Raw genomic sequence first — 22,351 nt, 5'->3', positions numbered from 1 at the left:
CTTCTGATGGGGGTTCCAGTTCTAAAGTATAGAAATAGCAGATCCGTACCACATTGGGTGAGGCGGGTTGCAGGAGAGTATATTCCGTCCGTCGATGGAAAGTGAGATTAAAATATATACGAAAAAAACGATATAAACACGGGACAAGACAAAAACATACGTCCGACTGCTACACCATCTTGGAAAATCATGATTTTGAAGGGTCGTGATATTCTCACTTGTGGGGCAGGGAGTTACAGCCCCCAAATCCACATTGTAGTTATTTTTTAAATAACTTCCGTACACATGATTTTACCTCTGTTTATGAATTAGCACATTTATTTCAAGAAAAGGTCTGACCGAAACATTGATAATACATGTACAGAGAAAGCAAGATTGTGACAGGAGGGAGGACCTACCTGGGATATTGTCTAGTAGCTTCTGTTGTGCTCTCTCTTTGGTCTCCCGACGTTCTGAGTTGGACCGAGCCTTGATTTGGGGGGCCAGTTTTCCGTTGGGCCAGAAAGTGTTCCGGAGAATGTTGATGTAGCAAACAAGCATCTGCTCACTGAAGAGCCAGTTGACAGTGTCTCGAATTTGCCTGAGAGGGTAGGAGAGGGTGGGAGGGTTATTATGACGGCCTAGTCTGCACTACATGTGTCATGGAGACCAAAGCTTCCCAACAAGAAACACAGCAAGGCGAAGGATATATAAATAAAAATCTTCCAAAAAAATTACGTTACGGTGAGGCCCCCATATCCAAACTGAAAAAGTCATGCTGCGGCGATTCCCATGCAGATTGCGGTCAAGAAACGAACAGATGAACCGACAGAGAGAACGCTAGACATGGGGGCACCGGTGCTGCTGCTGCCGGCAAAAAAGCATGTTGCTGTCAATGACATCTCCTCAACACCGACAAGAGGACAGGCATTGTGTTCGTCGCAGTTGGATCTTCATACATAAGCATAGACCCTTAGGGACAGAAGGCACCCCGATATTGACGTGGGATATTGGACCAGGCTTAGTCTTCTAACGTTAGGTCCATTTGAAAGTCTACGCTTTGCCGTCATTCTACGGACCTAACTAGTCTGTTCTCTTGCTCATGCCATCAGATTTGCATTGTAAATCAAGCAAGGTCTTGGTGCCTCAATAATCTCTAAACTAGCTAGTCTGTTGCTGCTAGACTACTAACTAGTTAGGTTATGAAACTCGCTACCAAATGCAATGTATTAACGTTAGAAAGATTCTTGCTAACACTCACCAGAAATTACTTAGCTATTACGATTGCTACATGAAGCATACATTTATTGCTATATTTTTGCATTAATATATTGTAATAAAATAGGCAAGGAGTAGGTCTCAAACCCTCGACCTTCGAGCCCGAGGTCTGGCGAGCTATCGACTATGCCACAGAAGCATGCTCAAGTGGCAGAATCGATTTCTGCGCTTATAAACCCAGGGTCGTTAAAATATATAAACATCAACCTGCTTCTGGTTGTCAAATTCGTATTTCTGTGTTCTCGGCGGCAGGCGGAATTTTATAGATCGCCCTCTATCTTTGGTCCGTGCTGTCTGGGGTCCATTGGACGTCGTCTTTGTCACGTCCACCCAAGTTTGAATGTGAAGTGGTGGGGGGTATGGACGTCCCATGGATTCCAGATATTCATTACGCTGAAACGGTTGCAAACGGAAGGAAACGAGGAGGATCCTATCTGAATTTGTCCAATAGAAACTCCCGTTTTATTTTTGGTGTGCAACTGCATTAAAAATATCGCGTTTTGACCACGTGCTTTAAGACACAAACGGCGTTCCATACTTGCACTAACGATTACACCCCAGGGTAGATTGTCAGAGAGGGGGGTCACTGTCGAACAATCAGCCAGAAGTGTCCTTCAACGTTCTACAAGGTTACAAACGGAAAGAAGCCTCGAACGAACCACCCTGATGTTGTGTAGCGAAACAGAATGTAAACTCGCGAGATCAGAGTGAGGCCAAAGGGATAAAGGGATAATCGTTCTACTATTATAAGGGGATTCTACACTTTTGTCTTTTAATTATGATACATGCTGATTAAGTAAAGTACATTGTATTTCAAGGATGTGGCACTCTTTTTTTATATCTGCGTCATGAAAAAAATACACATATTTCTATAATAATACTGTAATGACCTGGCTAGATCATAAATTAACAAATGTCCAGACAGAGGGTGAGTTTAGGAATTCCTGGTTTATTAACCCAACTCAACACAGACTACTGTTTAGCCGTAGCACACGCCAAATAACTCCAAAACCAATTATAACCAAAAAAGGTTGCTGGATCAAATCCCCCAGCAGACAAGGTTAAGAAATCTGTTGTTCTTCCCTTGAGCAAGGCAATTAACCTACTGTTCCCCAGGCGCTGTGGATGTTGATAATGGCAACCCACGCACCTCTGATTCAGAAGACACATTTCAGTTGTACAACTGACTATACAACCCCTTTCCTCTTGTTAAGACAAAACATAAGAGAGAACAACGGCGAAGTAGTATTAAATTTGCGGTGCTCCACCCCCTGCCAAACCCCCGCCGCCCCACCAACCACAAGGATGCTCCAGAACAGATAGCAGGTTGACTGGCATATCGGCCCCCGCGAACATGGTATGGTTAAGTACAACACAGCATAACTGATCATTTACAGCTATCTATGCGGGTCGCTACAATACTTTCAAGAATTTATTGATGAATGAAGAAATGTTGTTTTGAGAAGTGCTCTACTGCCACCATGTGTTCATCTTCTAGACAACAATTTCTACAGAAAAAGGCTGATCATACAGTATCATAATAATCATTAGGGGGGGCAGGTAGCCTAGCAGTTAAGAGCATTGTTCCAGTAACGAAATGTTGCTGGTTCGAATTGCTGAGCAGGCAAGGTGGAAAAATCTGCCGTTCTGCCATTGAGCAAGACAGTTAATCCCCAACAACAACTGCTCCCTGGGTCCAGATGACATGGTTCTCGATTAAGGCAGGCCCCCCACCTCTTTGATCTGACGGTTTGGGTCAAATGCGGAAGACACATTTGGGTTGAATTTATTCAGTTGTGCAATTGGCTAGGTATTTCCCAATATCCAGGCTCACGTAGTCCAATTGAATAAAGATAGCTTTCATGATGCATCAAAACAATTTAACTTGAACTTGGCACTGACCTAAAGAGAAGAAAATCTGAGCTTTTATGTTGTTTTTACCTTCTTCACATAACTTCTACATTCCTGGTCACTTAATATTTACATACTGTTTAACCAACTTTATATGTACACTGAGTGTACAAAACTATAGGAACACCTGCTCTTTCCATGACATAGACTGACCATGTGAATCCAAGTGAAATCTATGATCCGTTATTGATGTCACCTGTTAAATCCAATTCAACCGGTGTAGATGAAGGGGAGGATACAGGTTAAAGATGGATTTTTAAGCCTTCAGACAATTGAGACATGTATTGTGTATGTGTAACAGTTTTGCTTCCGTCCCTCTCCTGTGCCATTCAGAAAGTGAATTGGCAAGACAAAATATTTAAGTGACTTTTAATGGGGTATGGTAGTAGGTGCCCGGTGCATCGGTTTGAGTGTGTCTGCAACGCTGCTGGTGTTTTCTTGCTCAACAGTTTCCTGTGTGTAGAGTGGTCAAGAATGGTCCACCATCCAAAGAACATCCAGCCAACATGGGCCAGCATCCCTGTGGAATGCTTTCGACACCTTCTAGAGTCCATGCCCCAATGAATTGAGGCTTTTCTGAGGGCAAAATGGGGTGCAGCTCAATATTAGGAAGGTGTTCCTAATGGTTTGTACACTTAGTGTATATATATTTATATTCCGGACTCTGACATTGCTCATTCTGATATTTCTTAATTTCCTTCTTTTAACTTTTGGGAATATATGTTTATTGTTTTGGATTGCTAGGTATTACTGCACTGTTGGAGCGACAAACACAAGCATTTCACTGCACATGCGATAACATCTTTAAATCTGTGTATGCGATCAATAAACTTTGATTTGACCTGAATTGCTTTATTGTGAGTTCAAACATCAAATTACTGAATTACAGTACTTTCAATTAAATTCTAGTTATTACTACAGCCACTAGCTGATGCAATGTATTCAGACCTGAATGAGAACTACAGTAATGTCACGAACTTGATCATTTACATTTGCACAATGACTATTCAACCAAACCAGGACTTGAATGAGTCTAAACAAAATTAAAATATGTGGTAAATGAAAATATAATGTATTGCAGCATGTAAGATATGGAGATGTCTGACGGGCTAGTCCTCTAACTCATGTGTAATAACTTCAATGACTTTTCATTTTGCTTGGCATTTACAAGCTGTTATAATGTGCTCTGGGCTATTCTGAGGGAGAGGTTGATACTTTGTTTACTCTGGGATTGACTAATGGCCTATCTGGTGTATAGGTGTCACAGCAACCCAGGCACCAATTGGCTGTGTTCAGGCGCAAACAGGAAGTTGAGCTGCTAAGAACAGCAACCAAAACCAAACGGCAGCTAGAGCATGAGACAAAGCATGCCCATGTATATCACTGATCATCCCTAAAGCCAACACCTCATTTGGCCGCCTTTCGTTCCAGTTCTCTGCTGCCTGTGACTGGAACAAATTGCAAAAATCGCTGAAGTTGGAGACTTTTATCTCCCTCACCAACTTCAAACATCTGCTATCTGAGCAGCTAACCGATCGCTGCAGCTGTACATAGCCTATCGGTAAATAGCCCACCCAATTTTACCTACCTCATCCCCATACTGTTTTTATTTATTTACTTTTCTGCTCTTTTGCACACCAATATCTCTACCTGTACATGAACATCTGATAATTTATCACTCCAGTGTTAATCTGCAAAATTGTAATTATACGCCTACCTCCTTGCCTTTTGCACACAATGTATATAGACTCTTTTTTTCTACTGTGTTATTGACTTGTTAATTGTTTATTCCATGTGTAACTCTGTGTTGTCTGTTTACACTGCTATGCTTTATCTTGGCCAGGTCGCAGTTGCAATTGAGAACTTGTTCTCAACTAGCCTACCTGGTTAAATAAAGGTTAAATAATAAAAAATAAAAAAATGTGGGATTACTGTGTGCTGCAGAGGGCTGGAGCTCAACAACGACCCTCCTTTTTTTTTCAATAGAATCTGAAATGAGGATTGTTATGAGGAAACTGGGGAAAAATACTAAGAATGTTTTATTTCACAATCACTAGTATTTGTGCAAGGATAATAATGCTTCGCAGAGCCATTATGCAATAACTTGAATATCACTGCATTCATTCCTGTTGAAACAAGTAATACTATGAGTGTCAAAACACTCACCGTTGGGACTATTTTCTGAGTAAAGATCTGACTTCAAGAGTTGAGTGAGGACAGTAGGAGCAGAACAACAATGAAACAAATCTCTTCTGAATCCCAACAGCTGAATCAAACAACAGTGTAAATGTTTCACACATTTGGTCTTAAATTATAGGACACTGCTGACCTCTGTTAATCTGTGTCACTGTATTGAAACTTGAAAAACAGTCTGTGGTGTAATATTGGAAATATTACAACATTGTAGTACAACAGGATTACAAAACAATATTTTTTATTAAGATTTGCATGTTTATCCACAGGATTAAGAGTTGCCCCTGAATGTGCAGTGACACACTCAAACGTGTGTAAATGTATAGCATCTAATTTAAAACACACAATTACATACAGTACCAGTCAAAAGATTGGGCACACCTACTCATTCCAGGGTTTTTCTTTATTTTTACTATATTCTATATTGTAGAATAATAGTGAAGACATCAAAACTATGAAATAACACATATGGACTCATGTAGTAACCAAAAAAGTGTTAGTATTTGAGATTCTTCAAAGTACCCACTAGTTGCCTTGATGACAGCTTTGCATACTCTTGGCATTCACTCAACCAGCTTCATGAGGTAGTCACCTGGAATGCATTTCAATTAACAGGTGTGCATTGCGTTTGAGCCAATCAGTTGTGTTGTGACAAGGTAGGGCTGGTATACAGAAGATAGCCCTATTTGGTAAAAGACCAAGTCCATATTATGGCAAAAACAGCTCAAATAAGCAAAGAGAAATGACAATCCATCTTTACTTTAAGACATGAAGGTCAGTCAATCTGGAAAATTTCATGAATTTTGAAAGTTTCTTCAAGTGCAGTCACAAAAACCATCAAGTGCCATTTAAAAACTGGCTCTCATGAGGACCGCCACAAGAAAGGAAGACCCAGAGAGTCACCTCTGCTGCAGAGGATAAGTTCATTAGAGTTACCAGAATTGCAGCCGAAATAAATGCTTCACAGAGTTCAAGTCACAGACACATCTCAACATCAACTGTTCAGAGACTGCGTGAATCAGGCCTTCATGGTCAAATTGCTGCAAAGAAACCACTACTAAAGGACACCAATAATAATAAGAGACTCGCTTTGGCCAAGAAACATTAGCAATGGACATTAGACCAAGGATATCTGTCCTTTGGTCTGATGAGTCCAAATGTGAGATTTTTGGTTCCAACCTCCATATCTTTGTGAGACACATAGTAGGTGATGCGGAGAGTAGATGGTCTCTGCATGTGTAGTTCCCACCGTGAAGCATGGAGGAGGAGGTGTGATGGTGCTTTGCTGGTGCCGCTGTCTATGATTTATTTAGAATTCAAGGCACACTTATCCAGCATGGCTACCATAGCATTCTGCAGAGATACTTAATCACATCTTATTTGCACTTAGTGGGATTATCATTTGTTTTTCAACAGGACAATAACCTAACACACCTCCATGCTGTGTAAGGGCTATTTGACCAAGAAGGAGAGTGATGGAGTGCTGCATCAGATGACCTGTCTTCCACAATCACCCGACCTCAACCCAATTGAGATGGTTTGGGATGAGTTGGACCGCTGAGTGAAGGAAAAGCAGCCAAAAAGTGCTCAGCTTAAGCTGGTTGAGAGAATGCTAAGAGTGTTCAAAGCTGTCATCAAGGCAAATGGTGGCTACTTTGTAGAATCTCAAATATAAAATATATTTTGATTTGTTTCACACCTTTTTTGGTTACTACATGATTCCATACGTGTTATTTCATAGTTTTGATGTCTTAACTATTATTCTACAATGTAGAAAATAGTAAAAATAAAGAAAAACCCTTGAATGAGTAGGTGTGTCCAAACTTTTGACTGGTAATGTATATATACACACACACACACATACAGTAAGCTACAAGCATATACAATTTCACATACAGTAGATGTCACAAATGCAGACAGAAAATGTTGATGGAAAATATATATATTTTTCCTCATGTGTCATGTAAATAACAATAAAAAAAAGTAATCTAACAAATATTCAGAAATCTTTAATTTTGGAGGAAAAATATACAAATTGTATAATTGTCCACCTTAGATTAAAATGTACCTTTATAATATATATATATATATATATATATATATATATATATATGCTTATATATATGCTTAAAAGAGAGTGCCTTAAAAGGCATCTAGATAAATTACCAAGTGCATTTATTCACTTCATCCTTTTATCCTATGGATGGCATCTCCTTGAAGGCCAAAGACAAGGTTGCAAAGTGAGCCATAGATAAGGCCTCTACAAGGCCTCTATTATGGCTTCAGCTTTGCTGTTAGTGTACACACATACACAGCCCAGAGTGGCCAGACACATCCCCGTCAGTGCTTTCCATAAGGTGCAGAAGCGGTTTGCCATTACGCAGACAAATTAGTATGTACATTATTAACAGTGGGCAAAGTGGGATGAGATGCCCTACAAATATTTTCACAGTTCGTAGATTAATTCTCTCCCATCGCATCTAAAAGGCCCTGAGATCTTGGGAGGTTCAGTTTGGGCATCGATCCATATTCTACAGCTCACAGAGCCCCGTACCCCTATACTGTACTGTATGTCCCAGTCACTCCTATGAGTAGGCACTCTGGTCGAACAAGGCCAGCAGGCACTCTGGTCTAACAAGAAGGACAGCTGTGATCAAGGCTTTTCCACGCCAAGCCTGCCACTGACTGGCCCATATCTTGAGTCACTGCACTGCCAGGTCTTCAGCAGGTCTTCACAGAGGACTTAGAGATGTCTGAGGTCTTCATGATAACGCTGGCTCGGGTCTCTGCAGCAGAGACCTGGCTGGAGGAAGCCTGCTCTGAAGGAGGGTGTAGGGCTGCTGGCATGTCCCTTTTCCAGGGGCTGTTGTTGTAGCTGATGAGGGGCATGGGGTCCCTGGTGCTGGTCACTTTGAAGTTGGTTACCTTTCCAGTAGTGACAAAGGTGGCCATGCTGGGTAGTGAGCACGATGGTACTCTCAGCACAGAGGAGGCTAAACTTGATCCCCACAGCCCACCATGAAGATGCTGCAAGTCACAGTGAAGGTGGGTTTAATTCAGCCATAACCATTCAAACACTTATTTCAGGATAGATCTGAATATAGATTTGGCCACAACCATATTTCTTAACATGTATGTTTGTAGAATTTTCATAAATCATTGACAGCATTAGAAGAGGGAATTTCATTGACACTAACCACATTTCCATCCACAGTTTTCATGCGAGTAAAGTCATAGCATATATAAAAAAATCACAACAGCTGTGATGGAAATAGGATGTGTCGATAGAATTTTATAAACGCCGCTGCATTTTCGCATTAAAATATGTCACCAATTGGATGGAAACCTAGCTATAGCAAGTCTTGCAAAACATGTGGCATATTTACCAATGAAAATATATTACTGCAACTTGAACACATTGGCATGCCCATGTACATATTGTCATGTTTATAAGCGCTGTATGTCTTAATACTTTCTAACATGCTTGTAAACTGCTCTTCCTGCTGTTGAGCTCGGCATGATTCATCTATACTAAGGAACCTCATCTCCTCCCTCTTCACCCACGGACAAACACACACGTGCGCGTGTGCAGCATCAAATTTCCTCTTCCAGCTCAATGTAGCAAGATATTCTACAAGAACCACAATAGCCATCTTGTCCACATTTTTGAAAGTAGATGACAACCAGAGCTTTCTAGGGCAAAGAAAATAGCTTGGCATACTAGTTTTATCTGTTTCTCCAATGGGCATGTCATTATGTATTAGAACACGACAAACAATAGAACACTACAACACAAAAGGGAAATAATGGTTGAGAAATAAAGAATGCTATTCTGTTGAATTCTGTAACTGTATTTATGTGCCTTGATTTGTGAATGGGCTTGTTTTGAGCATAATTCAAGACATGAAATGAGGTTTAATCATTAGCCAGGGGACAAAAGTGAATCCGGTATTCACCAGAGTGCTGCCTTCTGTTTTTCGTCTTTCATTACGTCAGAGCACTTTAGAACAGGAACTGACAATATGGGCTGGGCTAGTGGTAGAAGTAAAAGGGACAGTACCACCATTCTACATTTACAGTATTCTTACTACTGTAAAGCAGTAGAACTGGCTAATGTAATGAACTCAAAATCGTGGGTTTCAAGTGAAGGTTTGTTTATCTTTTGATAAGGCAGGGTTAATGATTCAGCGGTCTGTACAGTATGTGTCTGTGTACCCAGGCAGGCCCAGCCATGCCGCTCAGCCCTATTAGAATTAGCTAATTCTGCTAGCTAAGTGCACTTCCCTTGGCTAAGAGAACAAGCTAGCTACAATGGCACCATAAAACAAAGCTGTCGCTTTGTGCTGCAAGCACTCCATAAAGGCACACAGGCTCAAAATCAAAGGCTTCTGTGTGTCAGCTCATGAATTTTACTTTCTTTCCAACCGTAGAAAATAATCTAGCTGTCTTGAATGATTATTTGGCTAACATAATGGTTAGGAGGCAATTTTTTGACTGATGGGATTTTCTTCTGATACAGATATGCAATTGGACAATGCAATTGTTCAATGTCCTTACCTCCTTAGAGTCCTCTTCACTGTGCACACTGTCTGTGTCACTCTCTGTAAAGCAGAACAGAAAGAACAACCATGAAAACCCATAACTCAGGAATTTCCAGACTAACAGGTTGGAGAAGGATGTGCATATGAAAGTCAGAATGAATGTCAGAATTAAAAAAAGTGAAATGACAATAGGCTTATCTGCTACCATCAGTGATGAACTCTAGTGAACTTCTGCACATAATCATTGTAGAGATTATATGTTATGCTTCACCAAATACTAAACATGCAGGAATAATACAGTAGTTATATGTACAGTATCATACTATATGTAGCACATCAGGCGGATCAATATCAACTGAACCATATACAGTATCATATTAAGCATACACACACAGAAATAACTGTGTAAATATGCATAAATACAAGTTCATATTCTGAGTGCAACTCTTTCTGTGTTAATGCTTCTCCCAAGCAACACATTAACTTATTCTACAGTGATACCATGAGCAGGTTGAATGACAGTGGTGATGTAACCATGTTTATGATAGCAAGCACTGGCCTGGCCTTGCAACAGGGAAGCCTTATGGTCCTTATAGACATTAAGCAATACACCACAGTACTATACTATCTAGACTGAATTAAGGTTCAAATGTTTCAATTTGACTTGGCATTTTAAAATGGAGGTGATAGTGGGCCTTACAAGTCGCAGGCATACAATGGTGTACCTCCCATCACCAATCAAATGATTCACCTGGAGTGACATTCTAATCATTCACATCTCTTTCATCGCTGCTCTGAACTATAGGAACTATACCATTATTAACACCTATAATGGGTACTGATGTGAGTTCCAAGCAACCCCGTCTGTTGTGTTAGGGCATGGGTTGGGATGGAGTGGGAGGATTTAGGGGGTGTGGACTGACCTCCATACGAGGACACAGGGGAGATCTGGAGTGGGTACGGGTGGCTGGAGCTGACTGACTGCTCCTCATTCTCCGTGGTCACCTCGATGGTCTGACACACATATGGCAGGTCATCGATGATCAGCTGGTCATCCCCAGGGCTGCGACTGCCCGGATGAAGAAATTCTGAGGAAGCTTAAGATAATCCCTGGTTATAAATTTGTTCTCCAGTGGAAAGCCTAAACAATTTACTCACAGCTATATGCACAAGACATTAGTAAGTGTGTAACTACTATACATGTTCATAATAACATTCCTTGTCACTACTCCTTTTGTGCTCTCTTAACGTCTTGGTGACGGGGGAGTATTTTCACGTCCGGATGAAATGCATGGGTTTCTGGGTTTTGTGTTGCGCCGGCTGGGTTGAAATATGCTTTTCTCTCTTTGTTTTCGGAGGTGCTATCCTCAGATGATAGCATCGTTTGCTTTCGACAAAAAGCCTTTTTGAAATCTGACATGTTGGCTGGATTCACAACAAGTGTAGCTTTCATTTGGTATGTTACATGTGTGATTTCATGAAAGTTAGATTTTTATAGAAATTTATTTGAATTTGGCGCTCTGCATTTTCACTGGCTTTTGGCCAGGTGGGACGCTAGCGTCCCACATATCTCAGAGAGGTTAATGGTCTACCACACAACATCAAATCAATTGATTAAATATGTGTAGTGGACACAGACACTGATGCCAAAGCTCTTACCTGTGCAGTCTGTAATGTACTCCTTTTTCACTTCATCCTTCACCTCTATCCTCACCACTTCATGGTTTTCAACAGACCGATTCATGCTCTCCGTGGATGAGGACCTGGGCTCCACCTGTTCCTTGGGTGACAGAGGCAGAGAAGTGTGGGCATCTCTTTCCATCTTCACTGGAGGTCTGTCATGCTTGCTAATATCATTTTACATTTGCCAAGTAAAATTATCAATTCCAAAGAATGGTTTGAATGGTCTGAATGGTTTGAATGGTTAGAATGGTTTGAATGGTTTGAATGGTTTGAATGGTTAGAATGGTCAGAATGGTTTGAATGGTCTGAATGGTTAGAATAGTCTGAATGGTTAGAATGGTCTGAATGGTTTGAATGGTCTGAATGGTTTGAATGGTCTGAATGGTTTGAATGGTCTGAATGGTCTGAATGGTTAGAATGGTTTGAATGGTTTGAATGGTCTGAATGGTTAGAATGGTCTGACTGGTTAGAATGGTTTGAATGGTCTGAATGGTTAGAATGGTCTGAATGGTTAGAATGGTCTGAATGGTTAGAATGGTTTAAATGGTCTGAATGGTTAGAATGGTCTGAATGGTTAGAATGGTTTGAATGGTCTGAATGGTTTGAATGGTCTGAATGGTTTGAATGGTCTGAATGGTTAGAATGGTCTGAATGGTTAGAATGGTTTGAATGGTCTGAATGGTTAGAATGGTCTGAATGGTTAGAATGTTTTGAATGGTCTGCATGGTTAGAATGGTCTGCATGGTTAGAATGGTCTGAATGGTTAGAATGGTCTGAATGGTTAGAATGGTCTGAATGTGAAATTGAATAGTAATGCACTGAGGTCTTGTGTGTCAACACACACTAGTTTTACCTTGTTTTTCCCCTCTTTTTCCCTCCTTTTCTTTCCTAGAAAACACATCAACATGACATTCCACTGTTAAAAGGTACACAAATTAATATTTTTCAGTGTGTCAATTTCAAGCCTATGCAACCGTCTCAGCGAGAAGAACATGTAGATAAACTGTTGATTGCAAATTAACAGTAATGTAAAAATATCTACAACATTAACAAATGTGCATCTACATAATCAAGTGTTAATAACATATAAAACCGTGCTTACAGCACATATTATACATGAATTAACTTGGCTAGTAGCTACACAGTAAAGCCATAAGTGTTATCCTCTCCGGAAGCTGATCTTTAATTCGGTCTCTGCCATTTCTAATACAATTTTATGTATTTATTTAACCTATATTTAACTAGGCAGTTAAGAACAAATTCTTATTTCCAATGACGGCCTACACCGGCCAAACCTGGACAATGCTGGGCCAATTGTGTGCCGCCCTATGGGACTCCCAATCACAGCCGGTTGTGATACAGCTGGATTTGAACCAGGGTGTCTGTAATGTCGTGTCTACCAATGAGATGCAGTGTCTTAGACCACTGCACCACTCGGGAGCCCCAATCATTGTTCTCTCAGAGCTAGAGAGGCAACCACTTGCCTTTCTTGGTCTGGCGCTCTGACGCAGACAGCATCTTGTATACCCTGAAAGCATTGGTTCCCTTCTTGATGCTCTTGTCTTTCACCTCCTCAATATCAGGCAGAGAGTTCATTGCACAGCGGAAATTAGCCTTCCATGTTTTCGGGTCTGGTTTGTCGACCCCTAGTTGGTATTTTCCTGAATATAAAAAATGACTTATTATTGGAAGGCTATGCTGCTGCATAAACTTGAGTCATAACACTGATCATAACACATAACAGTGGCTTTGGTAATGTAACATACTGTGTATTGTTAGCCAGTTCTTATCATTTCATTTTCATAACTGTACCTGTATGAATGGCCCAGTTCTTGAATAAAGGAGCATCTTTTTCCAAATCCCAGCCATGTCTTGCAGCATGCATCCATGGAATCTGGAAGATCCTCTTCTCCTGCAGGTTCATTACAACAATGATTCAGACATTTATGATTTGGCTAACACATCGCACACACTTTGCGTAATATTGTCAGCTGCATGATTAATCTCCCCACGTCCAAATAATCAGGGACGAAAACGAAAACATTCCACCGCATTCCACAAGAGATTAAGATGAGTCCATAGACTGCTTACGAGGTACGGAAACAAATATCTGAATACATTCTTTCGCTGAACTATCTTATTATGTTTAAATAGATACTTCCTTTAAATTCCCATTAAAGGTGCTGACAAACAAAGTCATATGTGAAAATAGTCTGTTTTTAAAAGACTGAAGCACTGGAAGCATTTGAAGCTTATAAATATTCAGACCCCTTCACTTTTTCCACATTTTGTTACGTTACAGCCTTATTCTAAAATTGGTGAAATAGTTTTTTTCCCTCATCAATTTACACAGTTTTTTTAAACAGACGTATCACATTTACATAAGTATTCAGACTCTTTACTCACTACTTTGTTGAAACACCTTTGGCAGCGTTAACAGCCTTGACTCATCTTGGGTATGACGCTACAAGCTCGAAACACCTGTATTTGGGGAGTTTCTCCCATTCTTCTCTGCAGATCCCCTCAAGCTCTGTCAGGCTGGATGGGGAGCGTCGCTGCACAGCTATTTTCAGGTCTCTCCACAGCTATTTTCAGGTCTCTCCAGAGATGTTCGATCGGGTTCAAGTCTGGGCTCTGGCTGGGCCACTCAAGGATATTCAGAGACTTGTCCCGAAGCCACTTCTGTGTTGTCTTGGCTGTGTGCTTAGGGTCATTGTCCTGTTAGAAGGTAAACCTTCACACTCGTCTGAGCTCCTGAGCACTCTGGACCAGGTTTTCATCAAGAATCTCTCTGTACTTTGCTCCATTCATTCTTCCCTCAACCCTGACTAGTCTCCCAGTCCCTGCCACTGATAAACATCCACACATCATGATGCTGCCACCATCATGCTTCATCGTAGGGATGGTGCCAGGTTTCATCCAGAAGTGACGCTTGGCATTCATGCCAAAGGTTTCAATCTTGGTTTCATCAGATCAGAGAATCTTGTTTCTCATGGTCTGAGATTCCTTTATATTTCTTTTGGCAAAAAACAAAGCTGGCTGTCATGTGCCTTTTACTGAGGAATATCTTCCGTCTGGCCACTCTACCATAAAGGCATGATTGGTGGAGTACTGCATGTTCTCCCATCTCCACAGATTATCTCTGGAGCTCTGTCAGAGTGAACTTCGGGTTCTTGATCACCTCCCTGACCAAGGCCCTTCTCCCCAGAGTGATCAGTTTGGCCGGGCTGCCAGCTCTGGGAAGAGTCTTGGGAAATCTAAATGTCTTCCGTTTAAGAATGATGGAGGCCACTGTATTCTTGGGGACCTTCAATGCTGCAGACATGTTTTCGTACCCTTCCCCAGATCTGTGCCTCGACACAATCCTGTCTCGGAGCTCTACGAACAATTCCTTCAAACTCATGGCTTGGTTTTTGCTCTGACATCATCGGGACCTTATATAGACAGTTGTGTGCCTTTCCAAATCATGTCCAACCAATTGAATTTACCACAGGTGGACTCCAATTGTAGAAACATCAAGGATGATCAATGGAAACAGGATGCACCTGAGCTCAATTTCGAGTCGCATAGGGTTTGTCATTATAGGGTATTGTGTGTAGATTGTGGACTGGGGATTTAATCAATTTTGGAATAAGGCAGTAATGTAACAAAATGTGGAAAAACTGAAGGGGTCTGAATACTTCCCGAATGCACTGTATATGTAACATTTCTACCTGAAAATAATACATGTAACATTTCTACCTCAATCACATATCAGTAGTAATGCAGGAATAAAAATCCACTAAAGAAAAACTGTCCGGTCTGGCTAGCTGTTGTATGTAGGCTACAGCTCGCTATTTTATAATTAGTTTGTGTTTGCGAGGTTGACGACATTAGCAAAACATTCACATTACAACTCTTCTTTAAGTCCTTGCAACAGTTCCTTCACAACAGTGTTTGTAGATAAAATGTTTGACATAGTTCTTTTAACATCCTGTCATGTGTGCTTATTATTTTACCATTGATACCATTGATATGTTCTAGGCTATTTTGAGACCATAAGAAAGATCCGGTAATGCTGGAGTGTCTACCAATGGCATGTCCACATTTATGAAGTATTTATAAAATATAAATTGCCCACACTTTAGATGAAGTGATGCAAAAATACTTAACTAATGATTAGTAAATGGTTTATAAGGACCTACAGTATATTAAATCTAAAGAATGGAGTAATGATTAATACATGATAAATAAACAATTTACTAATTCATTATAAATGCTTTATTACATGGAGTTTTTATAAAGTGCTACTCAAAAAAGTTAAAAGAATATAGTAAGATGCACACAGGCTGTTTAGATGTGTACATGCCTGTTTGTGTTCCTATATGATGGAGGGGTTATGTTGGTGGGTTTGGTAGCAATTGTTGCTTCAACAAAGCCTGAAAACCAGGTACAGTATAAATTTAGAATATGGTGAACATCCATACTTAGGCAAACTCAGTATCTCAATAAAGATACATTTCACTTACTCTATTAACCCATTTCAGCCCAGGAATTAGGCAAGAGTTGATCTGTTCCTCCAGCCATGGTCGCATTCGCATCCTCTCCACTGGCATGGTGGCCTGCAGACACAGAACAAGGAGGAAATAAACAGTAAATTGAATGAATGAATCCTTCACTTCACGTCCTGAAGACAGCAACAGATCAGAAAGCATCTGAGACCAATTGGCCCATTTGGGGGATGACAATTCCCTGAGATTATCAGCAACATCTGATCTCATACAGAGCAGAACCCAGTACCAAAACACATCTAATACAGAGGGGCCACAACAACACACAATAATACGTTCAGATGTGTTATATCACATGTCAAACTGTACTCTGTTGATGTGTAATAAGGTGTTAATGAATCTTGAAAATAGGTTAACGGTGCACATAAGGCTTGTGATGACCATGACCTCTAGTTAGTGCTGCAAGTAGAGTAATCACGTTTGTGATCAAGGTCCACTCCAACAAAACGCAAGAAACTCCTAAACCAATCAACTGTAACAGGTTATGAGAATGTTACTTTAATACATTTGCATATTGGGTTTATCATACACATTATATTAAGAACATTAAGCCAATAAAATAACGAACTTGTAGTTATAATTTAGTCAACCCTGCATTTGTAGCCTAGTAGTCATGTAATTTACCAGAACCAAGCTTGTTCCAATTCCATTAAGCTTCCAATTTCTTTCTGAGCCTGATAATAACATACACAATGTAAAAGACAACTACCGATAAATGGTTACTTCAATGGTTTATCGACATTCTGGTGCGCTATGCGCCACAGTTGGCAACAAATATACATGGCATCCGTCTCGCAAAGTCATGCTGTGGCCAAAACTGACAGCTGTTCAAGTTCACCAGAAAGCTGGCTGACATGTCAACCCAAAAGTGAAAATAAACTTCATTCCATGTCGGATTGTCGGTTGCCCATGATCGGATCAAGGTTCTATTGCTTTCGATTAGGGTTTACATGGTCGCTTCATGATTCTATGGATACATAACTCTTCAGCAAAAACAACATGCGGAAACGTTACCTGCGATAAAGTGTTCTATTCAACTTGAGGTATCGACAGTCCTCTTGCCAGTCGCAAAGTTATCCCCGTGTAGTGTGTGATTTTGCGTACCAAAAGGAAAACTATTAGCCTATTTCAGTGTCCAGATCGAAAGCAAAACAAGTAAAGGAAGTGCTTTGCGTGGAAATCCCCCTCCCGATATATTCGTTTCACGTCCCCTGGACATAGATGGCGTTGTACGTAAGGGGTTCTGGAGCACGGAAGTCGTGCTCATTGGTCTACGGCTACGCCTCTGCAATCGACAGCTCAATTTCATTTTCACTTCCTCAAACCTCATCTGGTTGTATTCCAGTTTGCTAGGCTCGTGACCAATCCTCAAACAGGGCTTTAGTTTTTGAGATACCCGAGGTATAACAAAGCACAACCATATTTTAACATATCTCTAAGTTCTTCTATATACGAAATAGATGGTTGTATGTCTAAAACTATTTACCAGGTTTTCCTTTTGATAGCTGTTCAACAGACAACTTTCCAAGTCATCTGTGATCTAAATCAGTGCTGTATGGTCCTGCCTGACAAAAAAATAAATGCAGTAACATGTTTTTTGATGAGTGGCTATTATAATTTGCTCTAAAGCACCCCCTAAACTAAAAATGTGAAGAGTATTGCCAGGCTCTGATATTGCTAGAATGTGGAATACAAGTCGTAGGTTAGCTGCCCTGCATACACAGATAAACAACATTAGGATATCTTAATACAGCTTGGAAATGTAGACATGTAAACACACAGATACAATAGGTAGAAATATCAACTATTAATATTTAGGATGAATTATGATGATGAACTTCACTTTTTGGTACGGTAACTGTTCAATAGACAACTTTCCAAGGACATTTTTTTATTTTTTATATTGTGGCTATTGTATTCATATATAAGTAAAGTGGGCTCAGACACTGAAAACTGTAATTTTTCCAGTCAAATGTTCCTCTGTGGTTTTATATGTTTAATCCCTCATGCAATTACGTTAGGGGGCCCCTAGATTTCACTCCAAATCCAATATGACATCCAAAATACAATATCACTGCCATATTACCACTAAATGGTGGTTTAATCAACTGTATACATACACATTTTAATTGAGAAATGTTATAGATTTGTGTACTGTACTTATGACCTGAACTCAAGTCTATTTTTGTTTACTTTAACTATGTTAGGAATCCAATATGCCCACCATATACACTCAAACACCTTTGTCTGGATATACGCTACTGTTCAAAAGTTTGGGGTCATTTAGAAATGTCCTTGTTTTTCAAAGAAAAGCACATTTTTGTCCATTAAAATATCATCAAATTGATCAGAATGTTGTAAATGACTATTGCTATTGCAGCTGGCAACGGCTGATTTTTTTAAATGGAATATCTACATAGGCGTACAGAGGGCCATTATCAGCAACCATCACTCCTGTGTTCCAATGGCACGTTGTGTTAGCTTAAAAGGCAAATTGATCATTAGATAACCCTTTTGCAATTACAGTTGAAATGTACATACACTTAGGTTGGAGTCATTAAAACTAGTTTTTAAACCACTCCACAAATCTCTTGCTAACAAACTATAGTTTTGGTAAGTCGGTTTTGGACATCTACTTTGTGCATGACACAAGTAATTTTTCCAACAATTGTTTACAGACAGATTATTTCACTTATAATTCACTGTATCACAATTCCAGTGGGTCAGAAGTTTACATACACTAAGATGACTGTGCCTTTAAACAGCTTGGAAAATTCCAGAAAATTATGTCAAGCTTTAGAAGATTCTGATAGGCTAATTGACATCATTTGAGTCAATTGGGATGTATTTCAAGGCCAACCTTCAAACTCAGTGCATCTTTGCTTAACATCATGGGAAAATCAAAAGAAATCAGCTAAGACCTCAGAAAAAGATCTGGGTTAGGGTTTGGCCGGGGTAGGCCATCATTGTAAATAAGTTAAGTTAAAAAAAACATACCTTGTCACAAAACAACTGATTGGCTCAAACGCTTGAATGAGTAGGTGTGTCCAAACTTTTGACTGGTACTGTGTATGCATGTAAATATAATGCTCCTACCCAGAAGCAAGCAACTCAATGTAAATTGAAACACATAATGGTACAACTTCTGTAAATACTATGTACCTGCCTTTGAAAAAGGATTTATGGTTTATTTCCCTGGCTTCAAAGGTGTAATGTAAATGAAATGTTGTTCAAAATAATATAATGTATAATGTTAATCTACTCATAAGCAAGCAGCGTTAAGTAAAATGAAACACAGTAGGGTAAACCTTTTAAATGTTGTTACAGCACCTGTAAGTGTAATTACACTGTACTTTCAATGCAATCACAATCATTTCACAGGATATATCCAAATGTCAGTTATTACAATGTTGTTTAAAGAATAGTATCATAACTACAATGTTTCTACACAGGAACAAGCAACTTAATATAAAGTGAATTTCTCATGTAATTATTATGTAGTTACTATGTTACAACGATGGCAGACACCCAATACAGTACTTGTAGTTGTGATCAATGGGAATCCATCTCAATCTAGGAACAATGTTGTTACAGCAACTTTAAGTGTAATTACTATGTACTTGCAATACTATTAAGCATTTTGCAGGATATATCAACATTTGTTATTACTATGTCATTTTAAAGAAAAGTATCATAACTACAATGTTTCTACACAGGAACAAGCAAATTAATGTAAGGTGAAACACACTTTGTTTACTCATGTAATTAATATGTAGTTCCTATGTTACAATGTGTTTTTGATTATAGTAGGTGAAGTTTGGTAATACACTTTCCTGAGGCTTGGTGCATAGCCTGTTGATCGAACAATGACCCAAAAAAACACAGAAAGCAACAAAACATGCTTATAACCCTGTCAAAAGAATGAAACACATTAATTTGCTGTAGGATCGTAGTTCCAAAAACATTGTATTGGTTGATATAAATGAAAAGTTTAGATTCTGTTGTTTACAGCAAAATAGAGCTGCAGGGGTTACGTTCTGGCAAGCATTTGGCATGTTTTTACAAATGCAACCCCACTTGAAATTAGTGATGGTTGGATGTTTATATGTATTATTTTATAAAAATCACTAAATATTTAGAACTGAATGTCCCTTTTGAGGCACTGTGCAACAAACAACTCATCTGTAAGTATTCTATTCACATTGAAAGGAAATGGAAACTACTCAGTTACAACTCAGATAGTTCATCATAGTAGGCTCTTTTTTGAAAGATAAACATTGACCCTACTTACAGTATGTGACAAACTATGTCTGATTTTACAGCTTGGAATGGTCTTGACAAGACATTTCCTCTAGGGGGTGCATACTACGAGTGAAAATCCAGCTGATATACTAATAGGATGTCTTTGAAGAGTTGAGAGAGTACTCCTTTCTTATTTCCTTTACCCAACCAGTCCATCCACTCATAAAAATGGAGATGCTTCTTTAAACTTTTTTTGGTCCGATTGCCCCTTAGCCTCCAGACCTTTCCCTTTATTGTCTGCGATGCTCTTTCAATGTGATGTGTACTACATCCTGTGTGAGGATCCACAGAGCTGTTTGTGTGGTTGACAGTTCAGTGATCGTAACCCAGCCTATTCAGAGACCTGACATACGCTTTCCAGCAGTCACTCAGAATGGCGGAACCTCTTCGCACATGTCATCTGATGAAAGGGATTAATGTTTCCTGTGTACGGTTTTCAACCATTTTAAGAACTGGGTGCCATTTGTTGTGTTTGACCTCCAACATCCTAAACACCCAACCCTGTCTTCTCCACGTTGACCCCATTATTATTATCAAAGAGTCACTGATGTTTTATATACAGTACTACACATATTCAGAAGACAGGTCCATACTGTAGTACTAGACTATTACATGGTTATGTACTACTAATGTACTAGTATCTAGGATGTTAAAGAATATCTATGTAATTGTGGATTCGATTATTTTTCATTATTTTGCCTATTTTCTCAACTGTCATCCCCTTGCTTTTTGCTTTATAGGTATGCTCTGCTGGTCCTAAATCCAGACATAATCCACACATATGGGATTCTTATAACTGGTCTATGTTGTGGGGGCACAAACATATGTGTTCCTGGAAGGGTGAGCTTTCAGGAATGGGGTCAAAATAAATATGCTATAAGCGATAGAAACAAGGATCTATTTCCCAGAAACTAATAGTGTATATCATTGATAACTCCCGTTATCATGGTTCAATGATAGGTTTTCCATTCTGTGGACTGAGAATAAAAATACCTTACACAACACATACATTTAGATTATAAAAGAGTTGTAAAAACTACATGTAATTTACCCAAATTAGTGTAATTGCCTGCAGTTCTTGAAATTAGAGAAAATAAAAAGGTCATCTCGAGAAAAAAATTGTAATTTATACATGAAAAACTTTTAAAATCTACTGTATTTAAGCTTGTTAATCTTTATATGCTGTACGTATCCATATTGCCCAGGTATCGTCATGTCATATACATCATAACCGTAGGTCAATTTGTTGCTCTCTTTGCCTCTATACAGCTCTTTGACCTACTGTAAAACTCCCTCGGTTGTTAACATATAAACCGGAATATGAAATTATCTTTATGATCTTTCTTACCACTATTGCTTTGGGTTCTAAACCCCATATTTCAGAATCCCCACTGTGAACAAATCTCTAACATTCACGATCCTTCAATATATTTTAACCCTAAACCTGCCACAATAACTATTGTTAGTCTCAATAACCTTACTGACAATATCAACGTTTTTATACATAGCTAAATACATTGTTGGAGACAGTTTTCATGTCTTTCATTATGCAAACATTTGTTTATTAGATTATATTTCTCATTAAGAATAATGTTGTTTTAATTCTACATGGGTCATGCTTTGCTTTGGTCCTGTGTTCTCTTATGGGTTAATGATTTTAACCTTTCGCGTGTATGGGGCAGTATTTTCGTTTTTGGCTAAAAAACGTACCCATTTGAAACTGCCTATTTCTCAGCCCCAGAAACTAGAATATGCATATAAATGTCAGATTAAGTGTCACGTCTGGTCAAGGTGGGTGGAATCAGGTGCAGAGAGCAGAAATGCGAATAATAAAGTTTATTCTCCGGTGTACAAAACAACAGTCAACCCAAAAGCAAGACAGGGTGAAAAACACCAAAACAGGAAAAAGAAATA

At 39.4% G+C, this 22,351-nt stretch overlaps 1 protein-coding gene across 2 annotated transcripts; it reads right to left on the bottom strand.

Moving 5' to 3' along the window:
• Positions 1-5,585: 5,585 nt before the first annotated feature.
• LOC135519929 (interferon regulatory factor 2-like) lies at positions 5,586-17,374 on the bottom strand. Of its 2 annotated transcripts, none has more exons than XM_064945151.1 (9): positions 17,150-17,374; positions 16,094-16,186; positions 13,398-13,497; positions 13,070-13,246; positions 12,439-12,473; positions 11,562-11,682; positions 10,826-10,990; positions 9,919-9,962; positions 5,586-8,388 (listed from the first exon to the last, which is right to left on the bottom strand). In XM_064945151.1, the coding sequence occupies exons 2-9, from the start codon at positions 16,178-16,180 to the stop codon at positions 8,083-8,085; spliced, it is 1,035 nt and encodes a 344-aa protein (XP_064801223.1). In that variant the 5' UTR covers positions 16,181-16,186; positions 17,150-17,374; the 3' UTR covers positions 5,586-8,082. The 2 variants fall into 2 exon arrangements, with proteins under 2 accessions (XP_064801223.1, XP_064801222.1); XM_064945150.1 differs by having other exon boundaries at positions 10,826-10,999; positions 17,150-17,373.
• Between the last annotated feature and the right edge of the window lie 4,977 nt (positions 17,375-22,351).

This window comes from Oncorhynchus masou, chromosome 29 (genome assembly GCF_036934945.1).
Source record: "Oncorhynchus masou masou isolate Uvic2021 chromosome 29, UVic_Omas_1.1, whole genome shotgun sequence".
Taxonomy (NCBI): Eukaryota; Metazoa; Chordata; class Actinopteri; order Salmoniformes; family Salmonidae; genus Oncorhynchus; species Oncorhynchus masou.
The sequence above is the reverse complement of the archived record's forward strand: the minus strand, read 5'-3'. Positions and strand labels throughout refer to the sequence as shown.

Excerpts from the sequence above, each read along its gene's own strand:
- LOC135519929 (XM_064945150.1), bottom strand. The coding sequence starts at position 16,180 with ATGCCAGTGGAGAGGATGCGAATGCGACCATGGCTGGAGGAACAGATC. Across the intron at positions 13,247-13,397 it reads GAACTGGGCCATTCATACAG|GAAAATACCAACTAGGGGTC; the intron begins GTACAGTTATGA and ends TTTTATATTCAG. Across the intron at positions 11,000-11,561 it reads GTACATTACAGACTGCACAG|CTTCCTCAGAATTTCTTCAT; the intron begins GTAAGAGCTTTG and ends GATTATCTTAAG.